This window comes from Erythrolamprus reginae, chromosome 6, assembly GCF_031021105.1.
Source record: "Erythrolamprus reginae isolate rEryReg1 chromosome 6, rEryReg1.hap1, whole genome shotgun sequence".
Taxonomy (NCBI): domain Eukaryota; kingdom Metazoa; phylum Chordata; class Lepidosauria; order Squamata; family Dipsadidae; genus Erythrolamprus; species Erythrolamprus reginae.
The window spans coordinates 84,335,584-84,360,884 of record NC_091955.1 but is presented as its reverse complement, the minus strand read 5'-3'; the positions used below and the strand labels follow the sequence as shown (position 1 = coordinate 84,360,884).

Genomic DNA, 25,301 nt, shown 5'->3' with positions numbered 1-25,301 from the left:
GCCTCCAGGGGGCAGGGGAAGCTGTTTTTGCCCTCTGCAGGCATTGAATTATGGGTGTGGGCACTCACGCATGCACGATAGTATGCGCACACGCTCTTTCGGCACCCAAGGAAAAAAAAGGTTCACCATCACTGTTATAGTTGGTATTTATTTTGAGTTATTTTGAAGATCTAGTGCCAAGATCTTCAAACCTGGCAACTTTAAGACATGTGGACTTCAACTCCCAGAATTTTCCAGCTATGCTGGGAGTTGAAGTCCATGTGTCTTAAAGCTGTCAAGTTTGGAGACCCCTGATCTTGTGGCTCAAGACATTATGGCAGATCAGAAAATGTACATGAGAGTTCAATCACATTATAGAACTGGAAGCACTCTTTTTGTATACGTTTTTATTTAAATAAGGAAAAAGTGATGCCCCTTAGCAATCATTTCTGGTAGTTAAAAAAAATAGACAACAACTGATGAATAATGCACCACAAACAAATATTCAATAGGTTAATATAGCTTAATGTAATACATTAGAAAATAATAATAATAATAAACAAGAGAAATCTTGATAGTTTTAATTTTTTTTAAAATCAGTTTCTTGATGCTGAGTTTAATTGTGGTTCATTGGAGATCTTTGTTTTGACACAATTCTTGCTATTTTTACTGTTAATAATGTCCTTAAGTAAGAACCTTAAATTATGAAAATATGATGTTCAAAATAGCCACTCTCTTCACATTAGAGTATATTAGGTACGGTATACTGTATACATTTTAAAAGTTATCTATAATTTTGTCAGGTTTCCTTTTTTCCAAAGGATATATTTACATATACAGTGTATTTTAAAAACATTTCCTTTTGGCTTGAAAGGGGCCAACCCAAAACATTTATTAATAACCTCCAATAATTCATTGTCCAATGGGTAGTGATGGGTCGGACATGACTTTGCAACTAACAACTACAACATTAGGTATGAGATTTTGATCTGACTTTTGCACTAGAGATCCATATCATCTACTGTTGTTTCTTTTTGAGAACACAGGAAAAATCCATTTACAGCATTTTTTTAAAAAAAGGGAACACATCAAAAGAGATCACAATGCAACCACTTGTTTAGTCAATTTTCGAACGCAGGTGAATAAAAGGTGGAGGCGGGGAAAGAGATAGCTGCATAACCTGGAGCAGAAAATCTCACATACTGAGTGCTGCCAGGGACGTCGGCAACTTACCGAGCCGGCGGTGTTTGCGGCTTGGGCGGGGGAAGGAGGCCGCCATTGTGGGCGGAGCCTGAGGCCCCACGTCAGCACGGGGGGCCGCAGTGACATCGGAGCGGCAAGGGAGGCACCCTATATAAGGGGCCTCCTCGTGGTGCCGCTCTTCGCAAGCCATCCCATACGCCATGGGGGTGTGGCACGGGGTAGGGGGTAGGTGTAAGTTTACCACTCCCCTACGCCCAGGCAAGGAGCTTTCGCCCGAGAGTTGCTCTGAAGAGGTTGGTGACAGCTGACTCTGCCCCCATTTTGATTTATGCACCCCTGCAGGTCACGTGATTTAATTGGTTAATTAATTAATATTGATTTAATAAAGTGACCCCGTTATACCCAAACCTTCTGTGTCTGAGTGTTACTCCGCCTGCGCCGCAACCAAGGTTTTTGCCCACATTTAGAAAAAAATTCATGAGAAGATAGCAAAGAAGGAGAGAAAAATGCATTTCCTGCTGACCTTAATGAATGGCCAGGAAACCAAGTTGTCTTTTGGGGCACTATGAAAAGTTTGTAGAGTTATCAGAATATTAAAGACGAATCAGAGTTACTGCCATAATAGCAACAAAATCAGCTTTTGCTATTCCACAAATATAATTATCCATAAGAACAGGTTGATCCCAGATACATTTCAAATGGTTTTCTTTGCTTCACATGTATGCTTCTGTACTAAGAGGAGAGACAGTTTGATGTTGTGAATAAGGTATCAGGCTAGAGACTGGTAAGCTGTGAGTACTAGTCCTGTCTTAGGCATGATGACATGGGGCCAGTCACTCCCACTCAGCCCTAGAAAGGAGACAATGGTTTGCAAATGTGAGCGTGGGCGCTCGCTTCAATTGTACACTTATCTTTCGCGCATGCGCACGACTTTCCCTGCATGCACCTTTGAGCCGGTGTGGCGCAGCAGGTAGAGTGCTGTACTGCAGGCCACTGAAGGTGACTGTAGATCTGAAGGTCAGCAGTTCAAATCTCATCACCGGCTCAAGGTTGACTCAGCCTTCCATCCTTCCGAGGTGGGTAAAATGAGGACCCAGATTGTGGGGGCAATAGGCTGGCTCTGTTAAAAAGTGCTATTGCCAACGTGTTGTAAGCCACCCTGAGTCTAAGGAGAAGGGTGGCATAAAAATAGAATAAATAAAATAAATAAAATAAAAATGCACAACTTGCACACATGTGCGCGGCTTCAAATTGTGTCTAAATAGGATGGCATAAAGCGGGGACAGGTGAATATGGACAGATGGATGTGGGCATGCCAACCCATAGGTCGCTACAACCAGTTTGTCCAAACTGGTTCAGACCGGTTGAATACCACCTTTGAATGGAAACCACTTTAGTAATCTCTCCAAGAACGTTGCAGGGACTAATCCAGTCCATCATTAGGAGTCAATAGTGATTTGAAGGCATAGAAAAAAAAACCTACTAAGAGTTTGCAGCTTTGCAGCTCTAGGTGGGAAGTCTAGTGCTTTACAGAACCCCTTCTCCCTTTTCTGTTTCTCAAGATTGACTTAACATTTCTGGGAAGCCATGGTGCCTACTAAAAACCTCTGCAGGGTGATCAGGCAGTTTGTGTTGCTATCCAGATGATCATTTGAAGAAAACTAATCATAGTCTAAGTAGAAACCCATGATTAATTGTCTGTGGGCATATCACGAGCTTGATTACCAAAAAATCATATACTGTATTTTTTGGAGTATAAGATGCACCTTTTTCCTCCCTAAAAGAGGCTGAAAATGTGGGTGTGTCTTATACTCTGAACGTAGCTTTTTTTCCCTAAACTTTTTTTTCCAGCCATAACTAGGAGCTAACAATTTTCCCAGCTCTTACCTTGCAGGTTCCTTCATTGCTACTCTCTGCAAAGAATGTTTTCTAAGCCCTAAGTCTTTGCAGGGGTTTTTTCATTGCTGTAACTTGCTCCGAGTAAGTTTCTTTATAGCCCTAACCAGGTGCTAATGATGTTCCCAGCCCTTACTGGCTTGCAAGCTCTTTCACTGTTACTCTCTCAGAATAAGGTTTTTTTTAAAGCCCTAGCTAGGGGATAAAATAATGTGCTGAAGCTGACCAGTCTAAGGATGCTAGCCAGATGAATAAGCAGATTCTTTTCCCTATTTTCCTCCCCAAAAACTAAGGTATGCCTTATACTCCAGTACGTCTTATATTCTGAAAAATACGGTAATCTCCCTGAACTTTCATGGAAAAAATTGAATTTGTTGAGATCCCGTTGTCCTTAAGATGTGATAAACCCACCATTTTGATTCCTGGGAATTTTTTTTTTTATGTTGGAAGAGATTACTTATTTATTTATTTATTGGATTTGTATGCCTTCCCTCTCCGCAGACTCGGGGTGGCTAACAACAGTAACAAAACAGTATAATGCAATACTAAAAACAGTTAAAACCCATTATATAAAAACCAATCATACATACCATGCATAAAATTTTAAAGGCCTAGGGGGAAAGTATATCTCGGTTCCCCCATGCCTGGCGGCAGAGGTGGGTTTTAAGCAGCTTACGAAAGGCAAGGAGGGTGGGGGCAATTCTAATCTCTGGGGGGAGTTGGTTCCAGAGGGCTGGGGCCGCCACAGAGAAGGCTCTTCCCCTGGGTCTCGCCAAACGACATTGTTTCATTGACGGGACCCGGAGAAGACCCACTCTGTGGGACCTAACTGGTCGCTGGGATTCGTGCAGCAGAAGGCGGTCCCTGAGGTAATCCAGATAAGGGATAAGAAAGAGCATGATAGACAATTGCAAAAGTGCTATGAGATGTTGAAAATAATTCTGAGGGTGATAGGCTTTCTTGTAATCATCTCCAATAAGTGTAAGCACTGTTCATGTTTGAAAAGACAGGGCCTTGACAGTCCAATTGGGCTAAAAACCATTACTCAGATATGTCACCAGACTGTCACTTGTAAAAAAGTCAAGTACCTAGCAAATGAGCGTTTAGTAGCTTTCGTATGCCTTTCAAAGGAGAAACAGTGAGTCAGAGAGTGAGAAGAAGAACATTGGAAACGCAAATGGAAGCAAGCAATAGAGCATGAAGGACTCTGTGACATTTTTCCTTTTCTGTGATGTTGTCTTCATTTGTGGTATTTTGTTAGTTTTAGCATCATCGAACGGAAAGTTTTCCACTCAACTGATGACCTTTTGCAATAGCCCAATCATGCTGGGCCTAGAAAGCCTACAACTACAGCGCCTAAAACATGATTTGAGTATTGCCCACAAGATCATATGCTGCAACGTCCTACCAGTCAATGACTACTTCAGCTTCAACCGCAACAACACAAGAGCACGCAACAGATTCAAACTTAATACGAACCGCTCCAAACTTGACTGTAAAAAATATGATTTCAACAATCGAGTTATCGAAGCGTGGAACTCATTACCGGACTCAATTGTGTCAACCCCTAACCCCCAACATTTCTCCCTTAGACTCTCCACGATTGACCTCTCCAGGTTCCTAAGAGGCCAGTAAGGGGCGTACATAAGTGCACTGGTGTGCCTTTCGTCCCCTGTCCAATTGTCTTTCCTTTCTCTCACTTATCATATATATTCTCTTCCTTTCATATATCCTCTCCTCTAAGTTCACTTTTACCCTTATATATATTACCACATGTCTATTTTTCTTCCTATGTATTTGTGTATTGGACAAATGAATGAATAAATAAAATAAATAAATATTCACTAAAAGCTGCTGCACGTTTTGCAGTATTGATCTGCTGTTAAATCAGACAGTAAACTTCAAGCACACTAACATACCTCCAGGAGCTGAGTAAGAACTCTCAGAAGAATTCTAGAAACACCCCCCTCCCCAATGTATGTCTAGTGGTTGCACTCTCAAGTATGAATATGCCCAGGATTGGGCCAGCTGCTTTTTGATAAAATTTAGCAAAGTGGATCAGATTTATTACACAGAGATAATCCAATTTGCATTCACTAGATGTATGGCAGATCTTCTTAATATTCTACTTGTTAATTGCTGCTAATTGTTGATGTATCCTCATGATTTATACTAATATTTGTTGTGTTTGGGCCTGGGCCAGCCGTTGCTCCCACAGATGGGAGAGACGCGTCACAAAGTGAATGTGAAAGCCTGACTGACAGCCAGGAAGATGTGGCAGACAGCCAGGAAGATGTGGCAGACAGCCAGGAGGATTCAGCAGACAGCCCAGGGGATTTGGCCTGCAGTCCCTCCGATAGTCTGTCCTCGCTCAGTTCGTCTGCAGATCAGTACATTGATCTACGTAGCCGAAGAGCTATGCAGAGAAGGGATCGCTTTAAGGAGTATTACAAATCATTATAGGAGCACCTGGGCTGGGTGTGGTTCCCTGGGACTTGCTGTTTGCTTCAAAGATTCAAAAGGACTCCTGAAACGTCTTTGCTCATTCCAGGTTGTCTTTGTTTGTTTGTTTTTCCCTGTGATTTTTTGGATGCGGCTGAAGTAAGCCTTGCATTGTTTTCGGACATTAAGAACTGTTTTTTTGAGTAAGCTATTTTTGTTTATCTAATACAAGTTTGCTGATTAGCATAGCACGTGTGTGTTTGATTTCTTTTCACTGGACTATTACGCATTGCCGAGCCAGTCAGGCAGAACAATATTGATTGTTTCTTGATTACTTATTTGAACCCTATAACAATCATTAAGAACCTCACGATTCTTTACAGATGTATCTTTTCTTTTATGTACACTGAGAGCATATGCAGCAAAGACAAATTCCTTGTGTGTCGGATCACACTTGGCCAATAAAGAATTCTATTCTATTCTGTTCTATTCTTTTTTTATAATTTAAATTATTTTAATCACAAAGAGAAGCAGTTCCAAAAGCAGAAGCAGACTAAAGAAAATATATATACTGTTCAAGCATCACAAATATACTGTACATTGTTAGTTCCGCCCAAATAAATACTTTCCACCTGTTTCCCACAGAAAGATTACCTGTTACAGCCTAAAATATAATAACGTTTTGCATGGCAGCATGTCAAGTATGGCAACAGATAATGGGGATGCCAGCAAGTTGGCCATTCATCTCTTTCACCAGTTTTAATATATAATCTAATTGTTCTATGATACTGTTCTTATGTCTTGCATTGTTATCTGGATATTTTGTTTTTTGTTAAGCTGGTGACCTTTGGCTTTAATTTTAAAAAGCACCCATTCATATAACGGAAGGATATTTTCTGCTATAATCTACAATTGTATCTTGTGAAAGACAATATAGAGACAGCACCTTGCTGCTGATCTTGCCATTGGGAATCAAATTGGATTATGTGGGCTTTCTTTGTGGCTGAAATTTATCTACATTTCAAAAGTCTATTTGTAACAGAGGGAGGGGGTTATGTGATACCACACTAAATTTATAAAAATGCACCCAATCTTGGTTCTAGTTTGCAGAATTAGATTTCCCCCCAAAAAATATTTAAATTCCATTAATAAAGAACTCTGTTTCCTAGAGCCCAGGGGCAACAATTAATCTAAAGAAAATGTAAGCTCTTATGACAACCTCACTTGAATTTGTGTGCCAAAGTGGATAGCTATTTCCACAGCACAAAAAAATTAATAATAATACTAGCTCCAATGAATATCAATATCCTTACAATTCCAGATCTAAACATATTTATATGAATACAAGCTCTAGCAACCATATTGGGATATTTCAAGATGGAAATAGAGACAGTTTCTGAGTTATAACTTTCAAGATAAATATGCTTGAGAGCCTGTTTAGCCTAGTTATTAAAGAACCAGGCTAGAAATTGGGCAGTTTGGAGTTTTTAGGTAGAAAGCAGATGAGTCACTTTCAGCCGCTCATTCCCTCTCAGCCCTAGCAATAAGGCAATGGCAAACTACTTATAAAATCCTGCCCAAAAACCTGTAATGACTAGTCCAGGAAGTTCACCAGGATTCAACAGCGTGATGCAAAGGTATAGATAGATAGATAGATAGATAGATAGATAGATAGATAGATAGATAGATAGATAGATAGGAAAAGATAGATAGATAGATAGATAGGAAAAGATAGATAGATAGATAGATAGATAGATAGATAGATAGATAGATAGATAGATAGATAGATAGATAGATAGATATCCTTGGAATTAGGGTGGCTATGAATACAAAACTAAAAAGAGCCTGCCTTGCAGTTACAGTTACCCAAGGCAGAAATGAGTTACAGTTCAAGCTATAAAAGAAAATGAATGAGATTTTGCTTATAAAGTAGATAACAGCACCAGAGATTAAACTTCTTCTTTTTTCTTTTTTTTTGCAAGGCTTGCTTTAATTGTTTAGGCCTTTCCTTGGTTCCTTCATTATATGGTAGTTTAACCTTTGCAGGATAACAGTCATTAGCAGGATAACAGTCATTACAAGAACAATGAGCAGCTCAGTGCAATTAAATGCTATCCATTAAAGGGGAAGATGCTACTTTGCATAATATATTTCAAACCAGTGACACCCACTGCTTGAATTCATATGGAAAGTCGTGGGCATGTTTTATTAAAAATAATAATAATATTAGTAACCAACATCGGGATGCTATATATGTACTTATAATAATAATAATAGTCAATTTATCACCTTATGCAAAGGCGATTTATCTAAATAGATTAACCTAGGTAGAGATGGTCTGACATTCTCCTTTAAGGACAACAAATTAAAAAAAAAAGAAAAGTCAGCTTGTCAGCAGGATAATGTGGCGCCCTGCCAGCTGCCAGCAATAGCTGCAGGAGAATTAGAGAGGAGCTATATTTTCAGACACCACAACTACTTTTCAAAGTGAAACAAGGCAAGAAAGGAAAACCCCTAGTAAAATTGCGGAGAATTAACCAAAGAATGTTCAGCTGATCTATAGATTGACAATGGTTCCTGTTGGCAGAAATCCAAAACAAAGCATTATTTATTATTATTTATTATGTATATTTTATTTTATGTACGCTGAGAGCATATGCACCAAGACAAATTCCTTGTGTGTCCAATCACACTTGGCCAATAGAAATTCTATTCTATTCTATTCTATTCTATTTATTAGATTTGTATGCCGCCCCTCTCCGTAGACTCGGGGTGGCTAACAACAGTAAAAAAACAATATAAATAAATCTAATATTAAAAGTAGTTTAAAAACCCCAATTTAAGAAACCAATCATACATACAAACATACCATGCATAAATTTTGTAAGCCTAGGGGGAAGGGAATATCTCAATTCCCCCATGCCTGACGACAGAGGTGGGTTTTAAGGAGCTTACGAAAGGCAAGGAGGGTGGGGGCAATTCTAATATCTGGGGGGAGTTGGTTCCAGAGGGTCGGGGCCGCCACAGAGAAGGCTCTTCCCCTGGGTCCCGCCAGACGACATTGTTTAGTCGACGGGACCCGGAGAAGGCCAACTCTGTGGGACCTAACCGGTCGCTGGGATTTGTGCGGCAGAAGACGGTCTCGGAGATATTCTGGCCCGATGCCATGAAGGGCTTTATAGGTCATAACCAACACTTTGAATTGTGACCAGAAACCAATCGGCAACCAATGCAGACTACGGAGTGTTGGTGTTACATGGGCATATTTAGGGAAGCCCATGATAGCTCCATAGCTATCAGATCTGAAAATATCTATCAAAAACACAGTTTTACTATCAAAGCAGCCATCCCCAATCTTGGTGGCCTGATTCGCAGGGGATCGAGGGGAACTGGGATCACGAGCGGTGGGCTGGGGCGCACACGGGCAAGTGTCCACCAGCCTGCCACTCGTGTGAATTGGCATATGTCACAGGATGGTAGTGGGCCACAGCCCAGGGTTTGGGGGCCCTTGTCTTAAGCTGATACATTTAGCAATTTGCCAAGCAAAGGGAAATAGGTACTCGTATCAAGGCTTTTATCTCCAACAAGAGTGAATTTTCAACATCAACATCTAAAAGCCTTCCTTATAAGACTAACGGTTCCCTCTTTCCTCGCCACTAAAATGCATACCTGGGGGGGGGGTTATTGACCCTCTCAGAGAGGGTCCGCAACTTGGGCATTCTCCTTGATCCACAGCTAACTTTAGAAAACTATATTTCAGCTGTGGCGAGGGGGGCGTTTGCCCAGGTTTGCCTGGTGCACCAGTTGTGGCCCTATTTGGACAGGGAGTCTTTGCTCACGGTCACTCATGTCCTTATCACCTCGAGGTTTGACTACTGCAATGCTCTCTACATGGGGCTACCTTTGAAGAGTGTTCGGAAACTTCAAATCGTCCCAAATGCAGCTGCTGGAGCAGTTTTGAGCCTTCCAAAATATGCCCACATCTCTCCATCACTCCGCAGACTGCATTGGCTTGCCGATTGGTTTCCAGACACAATTCAAAGTGTTGGTTATGACCCATAAAGCCCTACATGGTATAGGACCACATTATCTCTGAGACTGCCTTCTGCCGTACGAATCCCAGTGTCCGGTTAGGTCGCACAGAGTTGGTCTCCTCAGGGTCCCATCAACCGGACAATGCTGGCTGGCGGCACCTAGGGGAAGAGCTTTCTCTGTCGGAGCCCTGGCGCTCTGGAATCAACTCCCCCCAGGGGTTCGCACTTCCCCCACCTTCCTTGCCTTCCGTAAGAATTTGAAAACACATTAGACCCCAGCCTCTGCCCAATGAATGTGTCTGGTGTGTGACTTTTTGATTTTAAATGTTTAGCTTTAAGAAATTTTTTCAAGTTATTATCCTATTAATTGGCCTAGAAAGTTTTATGTATTGTATTTTTTATTAAAATGTTGTAAGCCACCCCAAATCCATGGAGAGGGGTGGGATATAAGTCCAATTAATTAAGTCCAATTAATAACATCCATAGAGAGTTTTGTAAAAGCAAAATAATACATTTCAATGATTTTTTGAAGGAAGTTGGAATTTGAAATTTTGAGGTGGTTTATATACCAAAGGTGGACAATTATTTAAAAAGGTCGCTTTGGCCTTGAAAATTGTCCAAAGGATCAATATTATATATCTATATCTATTTTCTATCTATCTATCTATCTATCTATCTATCTATCTATCTATCTATCTATCTATCTATCTATCTGTATATATATATTTCTTTTATGTACACTGAGAGTATATGCACCAAGACAAATTCCTTGTGTGTCCAATCACACTTGGCCAATAAAATTCTATTCTATTCTATTCTATTCTATTCTAAATGTTTCCGTCCATCCTACTATGCTTGCAGTACATTTTATACATTTTCTAAAAGTAAAGTCAAGATCATTTTTTTTCTTGAATGTTGGACAATAGATCTGTCCTTTGTAGTTTAATCTCTTTCTTTGTCTTTTGTTGTCTGTACTGTGTGTGTTTGCCTGTGTGTTTGTGTGAATGACTAATCCAATGTCATCATCATCTCTGCCTTATTAAACAGGATGAGTCATGCATCTTGTAAATAATTACCTGAATGTAAAATAATGTATTTCATTAGCAAAAATGCACAGGCTGTTGTACACCATCATAAAACAAAGGCCATTTATTTATCCCGTATTGCTCAGTGGGAGGATGTGTCTGCTTATCGTGGAGAAAGGAAGGTCCTGTAGTGCCTCCTTTTCTTTTCAAATGATCTCACTACTGACTCTGGAGGTGCCAACAAGTTTAAAGGGGCAACCACAGCCTGGTAGGGAGCACGAAAAGAGGTTTTCTTCTTCAGCTGGAGCTGCAGACTCAAGACATTGTTCTTTTGCTTTGAAAATCCAGGAGCGTGGAAAGTTTTCCCACTGAGTCGAAGAGCTAAAAGCTGAGTAGTCAGGAGGCAGGAAAAGAGCAGCTCAGGAGATGTTACCTGCAGCTGCAACAACTAGAGGAACGGAGGATAGTTGAAACCAGGAACAACAGTGGAGCATTAAACCCATGTGATCCATCAACAGCAACTCTCCCGGGAGGCTTTGATGGAAAGAGCCAGAAAAGGATCATTGAGTCTACCATAGAAGGGGACTACCTATACCAGTGATGATGAACCTATGGTACAGGTACCACAGGTGGCACGCGGAACCATATCTGCTGGCATGCGAGCCATTGCCCTAGCTCAGCTCCAACGTGCATGTGTGTGCCGGCCAGCTGAATTTTAGCTCGCACAGAGACCCTGGGAGGGAATTTTTGGCTTCTAGAGAGCCTCTGGGGGGATGGGGGAGGATGTTTTACCCTCCCCCGGCTCCAGGAAATCCTTTGGAGGCTGAGGAGGGCAAAACACAAGCCTACTGGGCCCACCATAAGTTTGGAAACAGGCCTTTTCTGGCCTCCAGAGGGCCTCCGGGGGGCAGGGGAAGCTGTTTTGGCCCTCCACAGGGGTTGAATTATGGTTGTGGGCACTCGCACATGCACGATAGCATGCACACACGTTCTTTTGGCACCCGAAAGTTCGCCATCACTTCACTGACCTATACTATGCCCAGACTGTTAGTGATACAGTGTTCCCTCGATTTTCGTGGGTTCGAACTTCGTGGAAAGTCTATACCACAGTTTTTCAAAAATATTAATTAAAAAATACTTGGAGGGTTTTTTCCCTATACCATGGTTTTTCCCACCCGATGACGTCATATGTCATCGCCAAACTTTCGTCTGCCTTTAATAAATATTTTTTTTAATAAACTTTAATAAATAAACCTCTGTCGTCAGGCATGGGGGAATTGAGACTTTCCCTCCCCCTAGGCTTATACAATTTATGCATGGTATGTTAGTATGTATGATTGGTTTCTAAATTGGGGTTTTAAATTAACTTAAATATTAGATTTGTGTACATTGTATTATTATTGCTGTGAGCCGCCCCGAGTCTGCGGAGAGGGGCGGCATACAAATCTGATTAATAAACAAAATAAATAAATAAATGGTGAGTTATAATCTGAACAATTGCTAAGGGAATGGAAAATTGCAATTTAGGGGTTTAAAGTGTTAAGGGAAGGCTTGTGATACTGTTCATAGCCAAAATTAGTGTATTTACTTCCGCATCTCTACTTCGCCGAAATTCGACTTTCGCGGGCGGTCTCGGAACGCATCCCCCGCGAAAAGCGAGGGAACACTGTATATAGCATATACAATGATGATATTGTCCATTCCGTTGTGCCCCTGTCTTAGTGATTCTATGGGTCAGATCTCTCCACATCTTCTGATCTTGCACTCCTGTGAGTTTTCCTAGGCTGTGACTTATGTCAGCTTTGATAATGTCCAGCCACTGTGTTTTTTGGCAACCTGGTTTCCTTTTACCGCTAACTCTTCCCAGCATAATTACTTTATTCTGTGAATTTCCCTGAATGACATGTCCAGAGTAAATGAGGCAGTTTTGAGATCTTGCCTTCAAGTGTCATGTTAAGAAGAGATTGGATAACCACTTGTCTGAAGTGGTGTAGGGTTTCCGGTCTAAGCAGGGGGTTTGACTAGATCTCCCAAGGTCCCTTCCAAATTTGTTCTTTTCTGATTCATTCAATGGCGGCAAAAAAGGTGGCAAAATAGGATGTGGTCACAAGAAGACTCACTTAACAACTGCATCGCTTAGCAACAGAGGTTGTAGTATATACAAGTTGTAGTATATTCACTTTGAAATAAAACATGTGAATCCAGAAGTTGGGCGGAAGGTTCCAGGTTCCTTTGATCGCAGTGGGCCGCAACCTTTATGTGCCAGGGACCGGTTCTGTGGAGAGAGGTTTTTTTCATGGACTGGAAGGGGCGTGGATTCACATGCTGTCTGCATCACTAGTTTGCGTAGCATGGTTTCCTGCATGCTGTGGATGAGTGTCGGTCCACGGACTGGCGGTTGGGAAGCCCTGTTTTATTGTACAAGAAATAATTCTATATTTTCAGCATATGTGTTTCTTTACGACATTCAAAATAGAGTTATGTCAGTTTTGAACAAGATAATGTACAGTGTTCCCTCGATTTTCGCGGGTTCGAACTTCGTGAATAGCCTATACCACGGTTTTTCAAAAAATATTAATTAAAAAATACTTCGTGGTTTTTTCCGATACCACGGTTTTTCCCACCCAATGACATCATATGTCATCGCCAAACTAATAATTTTTGCAAATAAATAACAAAAAAAAATATTGTTAATAAATAATTATGTTTATAAATATCAGGTCACTAAGTGTCTTATTCAATGGTGAGTACCAGTAATAATGGTGAGTAAATGGTTGTTAAGGGAATGGGAAATGGTAATTTAAGGGTTTAAAGTGTTAAGATATGGCTTGTGATACTGTCCATAGCCAAAAATAGTGTATTTACTTCCGCATCTCTACTTCGCGGAAATTCGACTTTCGCGGGCGGTCTCGGAATGCATCCCCTATGGAAATCGAGGGAACACTGTATAACTCCCAAAGCATGTTGCTTTCCTAACCTCAGTATTATTTGGTCTTACTGTTCTTGCCTTCTTGCTGATAACATCCAGAACAGTAAATCTTAATTCAAGAATACTTTGGGGGTATAGGATGAACATGATAGATAGTATATTTATTGTTGGCTACAGCTTGGATTAAGTTGGTTGAACTCCTAGTGACTATACTGACATGTCCATGTTGGTTTCTTGGCAATCATAAAAATAGCAGTTTGTCATTTGTTCTCAGCAAGAGAATTTCTTTCAGTTTCAGAAACTTGCAACACTTTTTTTTCTCATTTCTCTTAGTAAAGATTCATCGATGTATAGACTATATTGTCATATATAGATTGCTGTGTCAGCATTCCAAATAGAATCCAAGAAATAGTCCAGGGCTTGGCCTTCTTCAAAGTTCCTATTTATTTGTTTGTTTGTTTGTTTATTTGATTGATTGATTGATTGATTTGTATGCCGCCTCTCTCTGTAGACTCTCCGCACAACTGCAGAAACCCAAATCTAAAGCTACGAGGGTTTCTCCACCCAGTTTAAAGTTCATTTGCTTGCATCTCCTCCCACAAGTCCATCACATGAACCATACATCTTCTGCTAGTTGTATCCTGCAACTCCCAGAAGCTTCTGGCCAGATGCTAAACATAGGATGACCTTGAGAACTTAAAAGGAATGTGTCATGGCATGCAGCCATGCCACCCAAGAAACATTCTAAAGCATTTAAATGTGGCAGGCCAGAAGCTTCAATAAAACACGGCTTTGGCCTAACACGCCGCATACAATGAAAACTTATCTGGATATGCAAAATTCATGTCTTGAATTCTATTGTGGCTCTTTACCTTTCCAATATTGGATCACAAACACAGTACAGTATTAGCAATGCCTCTCCTTTTTTATAAGGTCTGATATTTTTCCAACAGATGTATTTTAATCCTATTTTATTCAGAGTTGACCGAAGCATCAAGGGAGACTACAATGTGTTGTTTTTAGGCAAGAGAATTCTAGTGGGTTTTTGCATTTAGCTACTTTTTGTTTCAAATTCGAATTTCCTCCTACATTATTCAATATATAGATGAAAATAGTAGACATAAAGTTATGGGCATGCTTGGGGAGTAACCCTTAGAGATTGGAACATTACTACTGTACTATGTCATACCTAGTCCTTCTTTTAACTAAACTAGACATATCCAATTCCTGCAACTGTTATTCATAAGTTTTAGCCTCTATTCATTCATTAGCCATACACAAATATATATATGTGACATATATGTGACACACACACACACACACATATATATATGTCACATGTTTTTTTGCTGAATTTGAAAATTAAGGGAGACTAGGATAGATCTATTTCGGCCTTATTATGGCCTCATCAGCTAGCCATACCCACTGGGACTTGAACCTGCAACCTTTGCCTTGTAAGGCAGAGAATTATCCTGTAGGCTACAGTATCCAATCCCTTCAGCTCTGCCTTATATTCTCTGCCTTACAAGGCAGAGGCCCCAGGATCAAATCCCAGTAAAGGTATGGCTAGCTGATGAGGCCAGAACAAGGCCGAAATAACGCTATCCTAGTCTTCCTTAATTAAAAAAAAATTCAGCAAAAACATGTGACACACACATATATATATACAGTATACACATACATACATACATACATACATACATATCACACATACATATATATCACATGTTTTTGCTGAATTGTTCTTTAAATTAAGGGAGATTAGGATAGCGATATATATATATATATACACACATACACACACACACACACACACACGTTTTCGTAGATTTTCACAGGTACAGGTATGACGGTCTTGGCATATTCGGGTTTCTTCCCGTGTAGGATTTGGACATTTCTGGCGACGTTTCGACAAGGTCCCACTCGTCATCTTCAGGCTGGTGTTTCTGTCCTTGTTCTGTCCATTTGCCCTAGAACAAGGACAGAACCACCAGCCTGAAGATGACGAGTGGGACCTCGTCGAAATGTCGCCAGAAATGTCCAAATCCTACACGGGAAGAAACCCGAATATGCCAAGGCCGTCATATATATCTACGAAAACATACACACACACACACACACACACACACATAAAATTAAATATGCACTCAACAAAGCTACAACCTCCTAGAGATTCCCCTGAACAGTGTTTCTCAACCTTGGCAACTCTTAAGATGTGTGGAGTTCAGCTTTCAAAATTCCTCAGTTAGCATGCTGGTTAAGGAATTCTGGGCAATGAAGTCTATATATCCTAGAGCTGCTGACATTGGGAAACACTGCTATGGGATAGGTTGGAAAAAAAAAAGTCAAGATGGAAGCCACAAAGGCGTGAAATTCTGCCTCTGTTTATGATAATCACTCAGCACTCCACTGAACTATGATCTCTCCTTACACAATGGTTTGCTGTCTTTTAGAATAAATAGCCAGTGTTGCTATCAACTTTCCACCTTCTATATTGGCACCCAAATTATTTTCAAGTAAAAGTGAAAGGATCAGTTGGGAAAAGAATTGGAAAGGAGTAAAATAATACAGTGTATAGTAAAGAGTAAGAGAAGAATATTGAAGACATCCTTCCCACCGCAGGACACTGGATAGGAATTTCATTTTGTTGTTGTTAAGTCAATGTCTTGTTTTGTTACAGCTGCAATGAAACCGTGGTTTAAATTAAGCGAACATGCCTGGAATAAGCATGAAAATGCCACGCTCCTCAGGAAGTTCACTGCAATCGTCCTTCTCATTTGGGGGAAAACCAATTTCCTTTTATTTCCCCGCAGGAGCATCAAACCATGGTTTATGATTCTGGTGTGTAGAGGAAGGATAAAATATATTTCCTGAAATATATCCCTTATGATACAAGTAGAGTATTAACAGTTAGGCTGTAAAAAGCACCTTCTTTTCCAATTAACTTCCAGAACACATTTGTTCAATATTCACCAATAAGCAACCCATTGCATTTAATTCACTTGGAAGAAGGTAAAATATATTATATGTTTTGGGGAAAACCTCTAATTTTGACTATGTTTGTTAAAAATTGTAGTTCCAGTAGGCATTGGGAAATCTAAACAAAATCAAACAAAATATTTGCACATGAACAATTCTGCGCCCCCCTGAATTGGCAACAATTGTCTTAGTAGCATAAAAAAGTTGGGCGCCCAAGGCATTCATTTCTTTCTAAGAGAGATGGGTGGAATTCATCAGCGCTGATTGCATGCATTTTTTTGGCTTGTATATTTTACAACCATGCAAAATTTGATTTGTGATTTCTTTTTTTTTTTGTCCTTTTAAACAAGCCAATCTCAAAGAAAGAGCCGTTTCTTACATGGAGATGAAGCATGCAGCGAATTGTGTTGTGCCAAGCAGACAATTCCTTTGCGTGTGTGAAGACTGTGCTAATTCAAGCCTGTGTACTCTTAAAGATAAAGAGTGAGAAAGCATAAACACAGCTGGCAAAAATTGTGGGGTGATGTTTCTGCATATAACTTTTTTTTAAAAAGTGGAGGGGACGACGACTGGGTGTCAACATCGCTGCCTTCCTCGCTGCATCTTGCTCAGGAGGTCTCAACAGGCTGCAGAGGGATGAGCGAAGCTCACAGAACATGTCAAGGCTGTCAGCAAAGTAAATTATATCTATTGCCTATTTTCTTCCCCAATTTGATTTCCTGACAGGAGTTTCCAGGGCAACTGTGGGCTTCAGATTCAAGCTCTCCCAGTGAAACTCAAGAATGTAATTTCAAAGATGTTGGAGGATGGGAAGGAATTTTACAGGTCAACGCGCCTGTACCTACTCTATTGGATCTTCAAGCTTGTTTCCTATCTTTTTAAAGCTGTTATTTCTACTCGGCAACAGGGTAAGTCAAACTGTACATGTAACCAAGGCAGCTGCTTAAGCTTAAGTGTCCCTTTTAGACAAAGCACAGTCACCATTGCATAGCCCCGGGATCTTTTGCAACGCTACAAGGATATTGCATAAATTCTAAAGCAGACTTGAGCAGTTTGCAGCACTCAGACCACATCCATTTGGCTGTCCCTGTCTTGCCTCAATGTATTGCTATCCATCTTTTTTTCCTCTAATTTACATATATATACAGTGGTACCTCATGATATGAACTTAATTGGTTCCAGGAGGAGGTTCGTAAGGTGAAAAGTTTGTAAGATGAAATAATGTTTCCCATAGGAATCAATGTAAAAGCAAATAATGCGTGCAAATCCTTCAGGAAAATCCCAAACTTTAGAAGGGAGGCGAACAGAGGGCAGGGAGGAGCAGCTAAAGGGGGCGGGTGGAAGAAGCAAGGCTAGGCTAAACGGTGAGTGGGAAGGAAGAAAGGCAAGGAGGGGGGGCGCCCCTCCGTTTCTTTCTTCAAAAGACACCCTTTCAGTGCCTGTGCAAGCACGCTGTTCTCTGCAAAGTCTTTCCTCCTCCGAGCCGCCCCTCCCTTTTCTTTCTTCAAAAAAGGGGGGGAAAAGAAACCCCTTCATCCCATCAGCAGCGGCTTGGGTTCGTAAGGTGAAAATAGTTCGGAAGAAGAGGCAAAAAAATCTTAAACACCAGGTTCGTATCTTGAAAAGTTCGTTAGAAGAGGCGTTCGTAAGATGAGGTACCACTGTATATTCATGCAGTACCTTCACACACCTGTTGGTTTGGTTCTCCATAACACTTTTCAGTTGATGTGACCCCTTGGAAAAAATTGGTTGGTAAATCCACAGTAACCGAATTTAAACATGCCTGGGATAAACATATATCCATTGTAAGATAAAATACAGGAAATAGTATAAGGGCAGACTAGATGGACCATGAGGTCTTTTTCTGCCGTCAGTCTTCTATGTTTCTATTAATTGCCCACCCTGCTCCGAAAGAAGAATTATTTAATCCTGGCAACTTACTAGGGTTGGAGTAGAACAGCATTTTCAATCTTGTCAACTTTAAAACGAGCGAATGTTAACTCCCAGAATCCCCCACTGAGAAATTCTGGGAGTTGAAATCCACACTTGTTAAAGTTGTCAAGGTTGAAAAACATTGAGACAGAAGGAATGAGCTCTGAAATTATTGTCAGTTATATCAGATCTAGGTGGCTAGATATACTCGTACTATATACAGTGGTACCGCTACTGAAGAACTTAATTCGTTCCATGACCAGGTTCATAAGTAGAAAAGTTTGTAAGTAGAAGCAATTTTTCCCATAGGAATCAATGTAAAAGCAAATAATGTAGGTCCCAACCCATTAGGAAAGAAATAAAAGCTCGGAATTTGGGTGGGAGGAAGAGGAGGAGGCCAGTCGCTGCCGAAGGAAGAAGGTGAGGTGAGGGGAATCAAAAAAATCCAAAACTTTAAGGCTTAAAAAGAAAGAAAGAGTGACTCTGTGGCGGCAAGGAGGAGCACGCGCCTCCCATACACCCGGCCTGAGGCTGCCTCCCATACACTGCACCAGAGAGAGAAACCCAGGGGGAATGGCAGGAAACTGGCTGGGCCTTCGTGCTGCTCTCAAATTTAATAATAATAATTTAATAATAATAACTTATTAGACTTGTATGCTGCCCCTCTCCGAAGACTTGGGGCGGCTCACAACAACAATAAACATCAATAAACAATAAAAATTTCCTGGGAATTTTTTCTGAGCTTGGGTTCTTAAGTAGAAAACGGTTCTTAAGGAGAGGCAAAAAATATCTTGAACGCCTGGTTCTTATCTAGAAAAGTTCTTAAGTAGAGGCGTTCTTAAGTAGAGGTACCACTGTATATCTCTATATTCATTTATTATTTGAAATTCTGTTTTTTCCCCTTAATTAAAAATGCCATGTCTAAATGAAACCTATGCCATAGGATAGAAAAGGCTTCAATAAGAAGAGTGATGCCTGCGTGTTTGTATGTGTGTGTGTGAAAAGTGAAAACAAGAAAGATGTGACTGGGGTTCATTTACATCATAACATTGTACCTGCCATTTTGCCTACCTTGGAAGACCACTCCATACCCCCACTGGGAAATGCTACTAAGAAAACTCATTCACTTTAAAGTTATTTTTGGTCTCAAGTCTAGCTATTTCATTCAAAATCACATCTGAGAGCCCGAATAAGGTAGTTGTGATTGGATGGATACAGCTTCAAGAACAGAGTATTAAAAATCAAAGCATTGTATGAATCAGTAAATGGACATTGTGGAAGCGAGATTGCAGACATAGCAAAATAGGAGCGAAAATGAATGACAGGGTAAACTAGCTTTCAATATATTTAGCTCTTTTTTAATCTCACAACTTAATTTCTACAGCTCACTATTTCTTCCTCTTTTCTGTGCGTTACCTAATTTTGTTTACCCTAAAATAAATTAAGCTCAAGCTGGGTATATATTTGGTTACTGAATTTTATCCTTTGTCTTTATCTTGTAAGAATTCTAGGAAGAATGCAGCCAAAATGCATAAAACAGACAAATAGCATGTTAGTAGAATATTTATGTCAAAAGGACTGTGTCTAATAGTACCTCTTTAATGCACTGTGTCAGTTTAACAGTTAAAGAAGTTATTTGCATGATAACAATATAGTAAGCAGCATAATGACACGTCATTGTCCTGGGCATGGCAAAAGAGGGGTGCATCTTCTTGCCTTAAACTACGTTCATACATACCCAGTAGAGTACATCTGTCCAGCCCTCCATGGTGATGCACTGAAACACAGTTAACATGGCAAAGGCAAAGTTGTCGAAGTTGGTAATGCCATGTTTGGGTCCCTCCCATAAGGGCCTACACTCCGAGCCATTCTGACAGTGCCGTCCATGTTGAGATACTGGAGCACAGGGAGCAGGTTCTTCTTCTGCAGGTGTATCTTAAACAATGGAGAGGAAGATAGAACAATCAAACACAACTGAAACGGTGCAATGAAATGGTAAGGGAAAGAGTTATTGGGTTGCAAATGGAGACAAGGGATTACTCATTTATTTATTTTATTAATTGGATTTCTATGCCGCCTGTTTCCGAGGACTCAGGGCGGCTTACAACATATAAAAAACAGTAGGTTACAATAAAATTAAATCCAATTAAATTAAAATTACATATTTATCTAAAATTATCAGATTATCTCAGGGACCGCCTTCTGCTGCACGAATCCCAGCGACCAGTTAGGTCTCACAGAGTGGGTCTTCTCCGGGTCCCGTCAACTAAACAATGCCGCTTGGCGGGGCCCAGGGGAAGAGCCTTCTCTGTGGCGGCCCCGGCCCTCTGGAACCAACTCCCCCCAGAGATTAGAATTGCCCCCACCCTCCTTGCCTTTCGTAAGCTACTTAAAACCCACCTCTGCCGCCAGGCATGGGGGAATTGAGATACCCTTTCCCCCTAGGCTTTTACAGTTTTATGCATGGTATGTCTGTATGTATGTTTTGTTTTGTTTTTTTTAATTATAATGGGTTTTAATTGTTTTTAGTATTGGATTATTGTTATACGTTGTCTTATTATTGCTGTTAGCCGCCCCGAGTCTGCGGAGAGGGGCGGCATACAAATCCAGTAAGTAAGTAAGTAAGTAAGTAAGTAAGTAAGTAAGTAAGTAAGTAAGTAAGTAAGTAAGTAAATAAATAAATAAATAAAACCCCTAGTTATATTAAAATCAATGACGCCCATTTGTACAGCAGCCATACAATCATTAGTTGGCCAGGGGCTAAGGTCTAATCAGCCCAAGCCTGGCGACATAAATGAATCTTAAGACTCTTACGAAAGGCAAGGAGGGTGGGGGAAGTACGAATCTCCGGGGGGAGTTGATTCCAAAGAGCCGGGCCCCCCATGGAGAAAAAAACCCCATTCCCCGTGGATAACTTGGATTATTCACAGCCTTATCATTGCTCATTTACTGTATTTTTCAGAGTATAAGACTCATCTTTTTCCTTTCTAAAAGAGGCTGATAATTTGGGTGCATCTTATACTGTGAAAAAAAAAATCAGCCCTAACTAGTTGCTAACAATCTCCCACCTTTTACCTTGCAGACCCTTTCATTGTTTCTCTCTGTGAAGAATGTTTTCCAAGCCCTAAGTCTTTGCAGGGTTTTTTCCATTGCTCTACTTGCTCCGAATGTTTCTTTCCAGGTGCTAATGATGTTCCCAGCTCTTACTGGCTTGCAAGCCCTTTCATTATTACTCTTTCTGAATAAAGTTTTTTTAAAGCCCTAACCAGAGGATAAAATAATGTGCTGGCTAAGGATGCTAGCCAGATGAATACCTGGTAAGCAGACTCTTTCCCCCATTTTCCTCCCCAAAAACTAAGGTGCGTCTTATACTCCCAAAATATGGTATATTTCCACAATAAATTGCATGTGGGGCAGCCTTGGAAGAGTACTTGGTCCAAAATGCAGCCCCCGTCTTATTGCTGAATGAGAGTTGCATTTCAAGCGTACTGGGTAAGCTGCATTGGTTGAGGAATCCAGGAGGGCAAACACCTACAGACAATATTTTGGATAATAGTCCTTTCTGCTTAAAGGCTACATTAATGACTTTATCATAACAGAATGATTATGGAGGATGTTGGGATACTGAGAATAATAATCACCATTTGTATTATTATTTCTTGATATTACTATGGTGTCTTTCTGCTGCCTTTTATATTATAATTATTTTATTGGTTTGAAGTGTTTTTATATGTCTCTAGTTTATGGATATAGGCTATCAGGAATCTGTCAAAGTCCTCCAGAGCATAAATATAACAAGGATACAATTATCACTAACATTATGAACGGTAACTGCCATAATATGTTTTCAATATTGCTAATCTGAATCCAAACCAATAAGCTAATGACAAAGCCAAAGTCCCTATGTTGAACTTCGGACCTTAACTGCCAATGGCAATGATTCATCTCGTGGAAAATACTATAGAAATGTGATTCATTAATAAATAAGTAAATAAATAAATAAATGAATCGGTTTTCCATAAAAAAGTAAAATAATAATAATATTTTTTGCAAATTTCCAAACTAATTTGGCAGGTGATGGGTGGGGTGGGGTGTAAAATGTGTACAGAACATCTAGAAGCCTTCAATTTATTAAAAAGTAAACCTGACTTGCCAATTCAGAAATCGGATTTCAATCAAATTCCAAACCTCTACTAAAATCCTATTTAAAGAATACTTATTTTTTTAAAATATAACACAAAGGTGATGAGGGGGGAGCTTGTAAAATGTATACAGAACTAATCCAAATGCATCTAGAAGCCTTCAATTTATTAAAAAATAAACCTGACTTGCCAATTCAGTAATCAGATTTCAGTCAAATTCCAAACATCTACCAAAATCTTATTTAAAGAATCTTTATTCTTTTAAAACAGAACACAAAAGATAATCCAACATTTGTTCAAAATATTCTGGTAAATATTTGCTAGAATTTTCTGTAGCTTGGATATTATATTATTATTATTATTATTATTATTATTATTATTATTATTATTATTATTATTATTATTATTATTAATTAGATTTGTATGCCGGCCCTCTCCGTAGACAGAAAATCCTTTCTTTCTAGGAAATTTCTCCCTGAATTTAAAGAGGTCAAACCAGAGTAAGTAAAGTTGACTATCGCACTTGCATGGCACTGTTACACATTACATCCATCTTCCGCATACGTTAAGAGCTACGCCATTACTTACCTATGGCAATTCCTGTTAAGAAGCATGTTTTGTGCATCTTCCCCATGAAGAGCTCCAACCCAATGATGGCATAGATAATTATGACAAACAGCACCAGCAGGGCAATGTGCAGCAATGGGACCATGGCCTTGATAATGGAATTTAACACCACCTGAAGACCTATAATGATAAAGATAGTATGGTAAGAACAAACCAGTATTGTTAATAGAAGAAAATACATGGCGGTAGGTTGAGCTGGAAGGTGGAATTTAAAAAGTCATTACGTTTTGTTGCCCCAAGAGGCTCAAGTCCATACTCCGGTGAATTCCACTGACTTTAGCTTTGACTATTGGTTTGACTGGATTCTTATACACATATCATTAACAGTCCTGTTTAGTATTAAGATAAAGCAACTGAATTAAATCCGGATTTAGTCATGTTTGGAGTAGATTTATTTAATTAATTGGAAGGAATTAGTGCGACTACATTTCAGAAAACTTTCTGGGATTAATAGTACAGTACTACCATAATGTACATTTCTCCAATTCTTTGCTATTTCTATGGTCAGGCACACACGCATAGCAAACAGTGTACAGTGTTCCCTCGATTTCCGTAGGGATGCGTTTCGAGACCGCCCGCGAAAGTCGAATTTCCGCGAAGTAGAGATGCGGAAGTAAATACACCATATTTGGCTATGGACAGTATCACAAGCCATCTCTTAACACTTTAAACCCTTAAATTACCATTTCCCATTCCCTTAACAACCATTTACTCAGCATTATTACTGGTACTCACCATTGATATTTATAAACATAATTATTTATTAACAATAATTATTTTTTTGTTATTTATTTGCAAAAATTATTATTTTGCAAATAAATTTGGCGATGACATATGACGTCATCAGGTGGGAAAAACCGTGATATAGGAAAAAAACAACGAAGTATTTTTTAATTAATATTTTTTTAAAAACCGTGGTATAGGCTATTCGCAAAGTTCAAACCCGCGAAAATCGAGGGAACCCTGTATATCATTTGTGCTGTTTGCTGTTTGTCAAATTGCTGGGAGACAGAGGCCTTTTTTCCTTGTTTTCCTCCCCCAGAACTAAGGTGTGTCTTATACTCCAAAAATATGGTAAATACAGTAGTGTATGTTTTACTATTTCATTTTTGTTTAAATATTCTATTGCTAAACAGTTAACTAACTCATTCATTCATGACATTTATTAGAGTTTACTCATTTTTTTCTTGGATTATAGTTTTAAAAATGCCATTTCAAGCTGATTAATGTAATCTGGCCTTCTTTAAGTAAAAAAAAATGAAATGAGATTGAGATATGCTACATTCCTCACATTATCAGCTTGTTTTGACATCAGCTCTCCTTTGTAATGGCATTAATATATTATTAAAGGTACCAGCTAATAGTAGGTATCTGAACTCAATGCCGGCATGGTAAAACTAGGAGTGATGGAGTGCTGTCATACTGACAAAGGCACTTTCTTTCTACCTAATCACATAGATCTCAATGACCTGTTTGGAACAATCCACTTTCTCAACTTCTTTATTTATATTGTTGTTAGCCGCCCCGAGTCTTCGGAGAGGGGCGGCATACAAATCTAATTAATTAATTAGTTAATAAATAAACAAACAAACAAACAAACAAACAAATTTCCTAGCCAACCTTCTCGTCTGTCTGTCTGTCTGTCAAATATACCCAATATTTCTTCCTCCTCCTGTTTATCCATAACAACAACCCCGTGAGATCGGTTAGACAAAAAGAGAGTGATAGTCTCAAGACTACCCACCTGGCTTTCATGCCTGGTGGGTGAGGAAGGGGGGGGGGGAAGAGAAAAATAGAATTCATAGTACCACATAGTTTCTAACTTGGTGCCTTAACCACTAGACTAAACTGGCTTAATAGTCAACACAGACATGATGGTGAACATCTAAGGTCTTTAAGGGGACACAATGTGAAGTTAGTTGGGGGAAAGATCAAAAGCAACATGAGAAAATATTATTTTACTGAAAGAGTAGTAGATCCTTGGAACAAACTTCCAGCAGACGTGGTAGATAAATCCACAGTGGTAGATTAGGGGTGACATGATAGCAGTGTTCCAATATCTAAGGGGCTGCCACAAAGAAAAACGGGTCAAGCTATTCTCCAAAGCCCCTAA

General features: G+C 39.7%; 1 protein-coding gene across 1 annotated transcript in view; it reads right to left on the bottom strand.

Annotated features, from left to right (window-relative positions):
- CACNA1C (calcium voltage-gated channel subunit alpha1 C) overlaps nucleotides 1-25,301 on the bottom strand; it is a 611,798-nt gene that overhangs the window by 171,018 nt on the left and 415,479 nt on the right. The window contains 2 exon segments of the mRNA XM_070756479.1: nucleotides 20,158-20,354; nucleotides 23,150-23,308. Of these exon segments, the coding sequence (XP_070612580.1) occupies nucleotides 20,158-20,354; nucleotides 23,150-23,308 (356 nt within the window).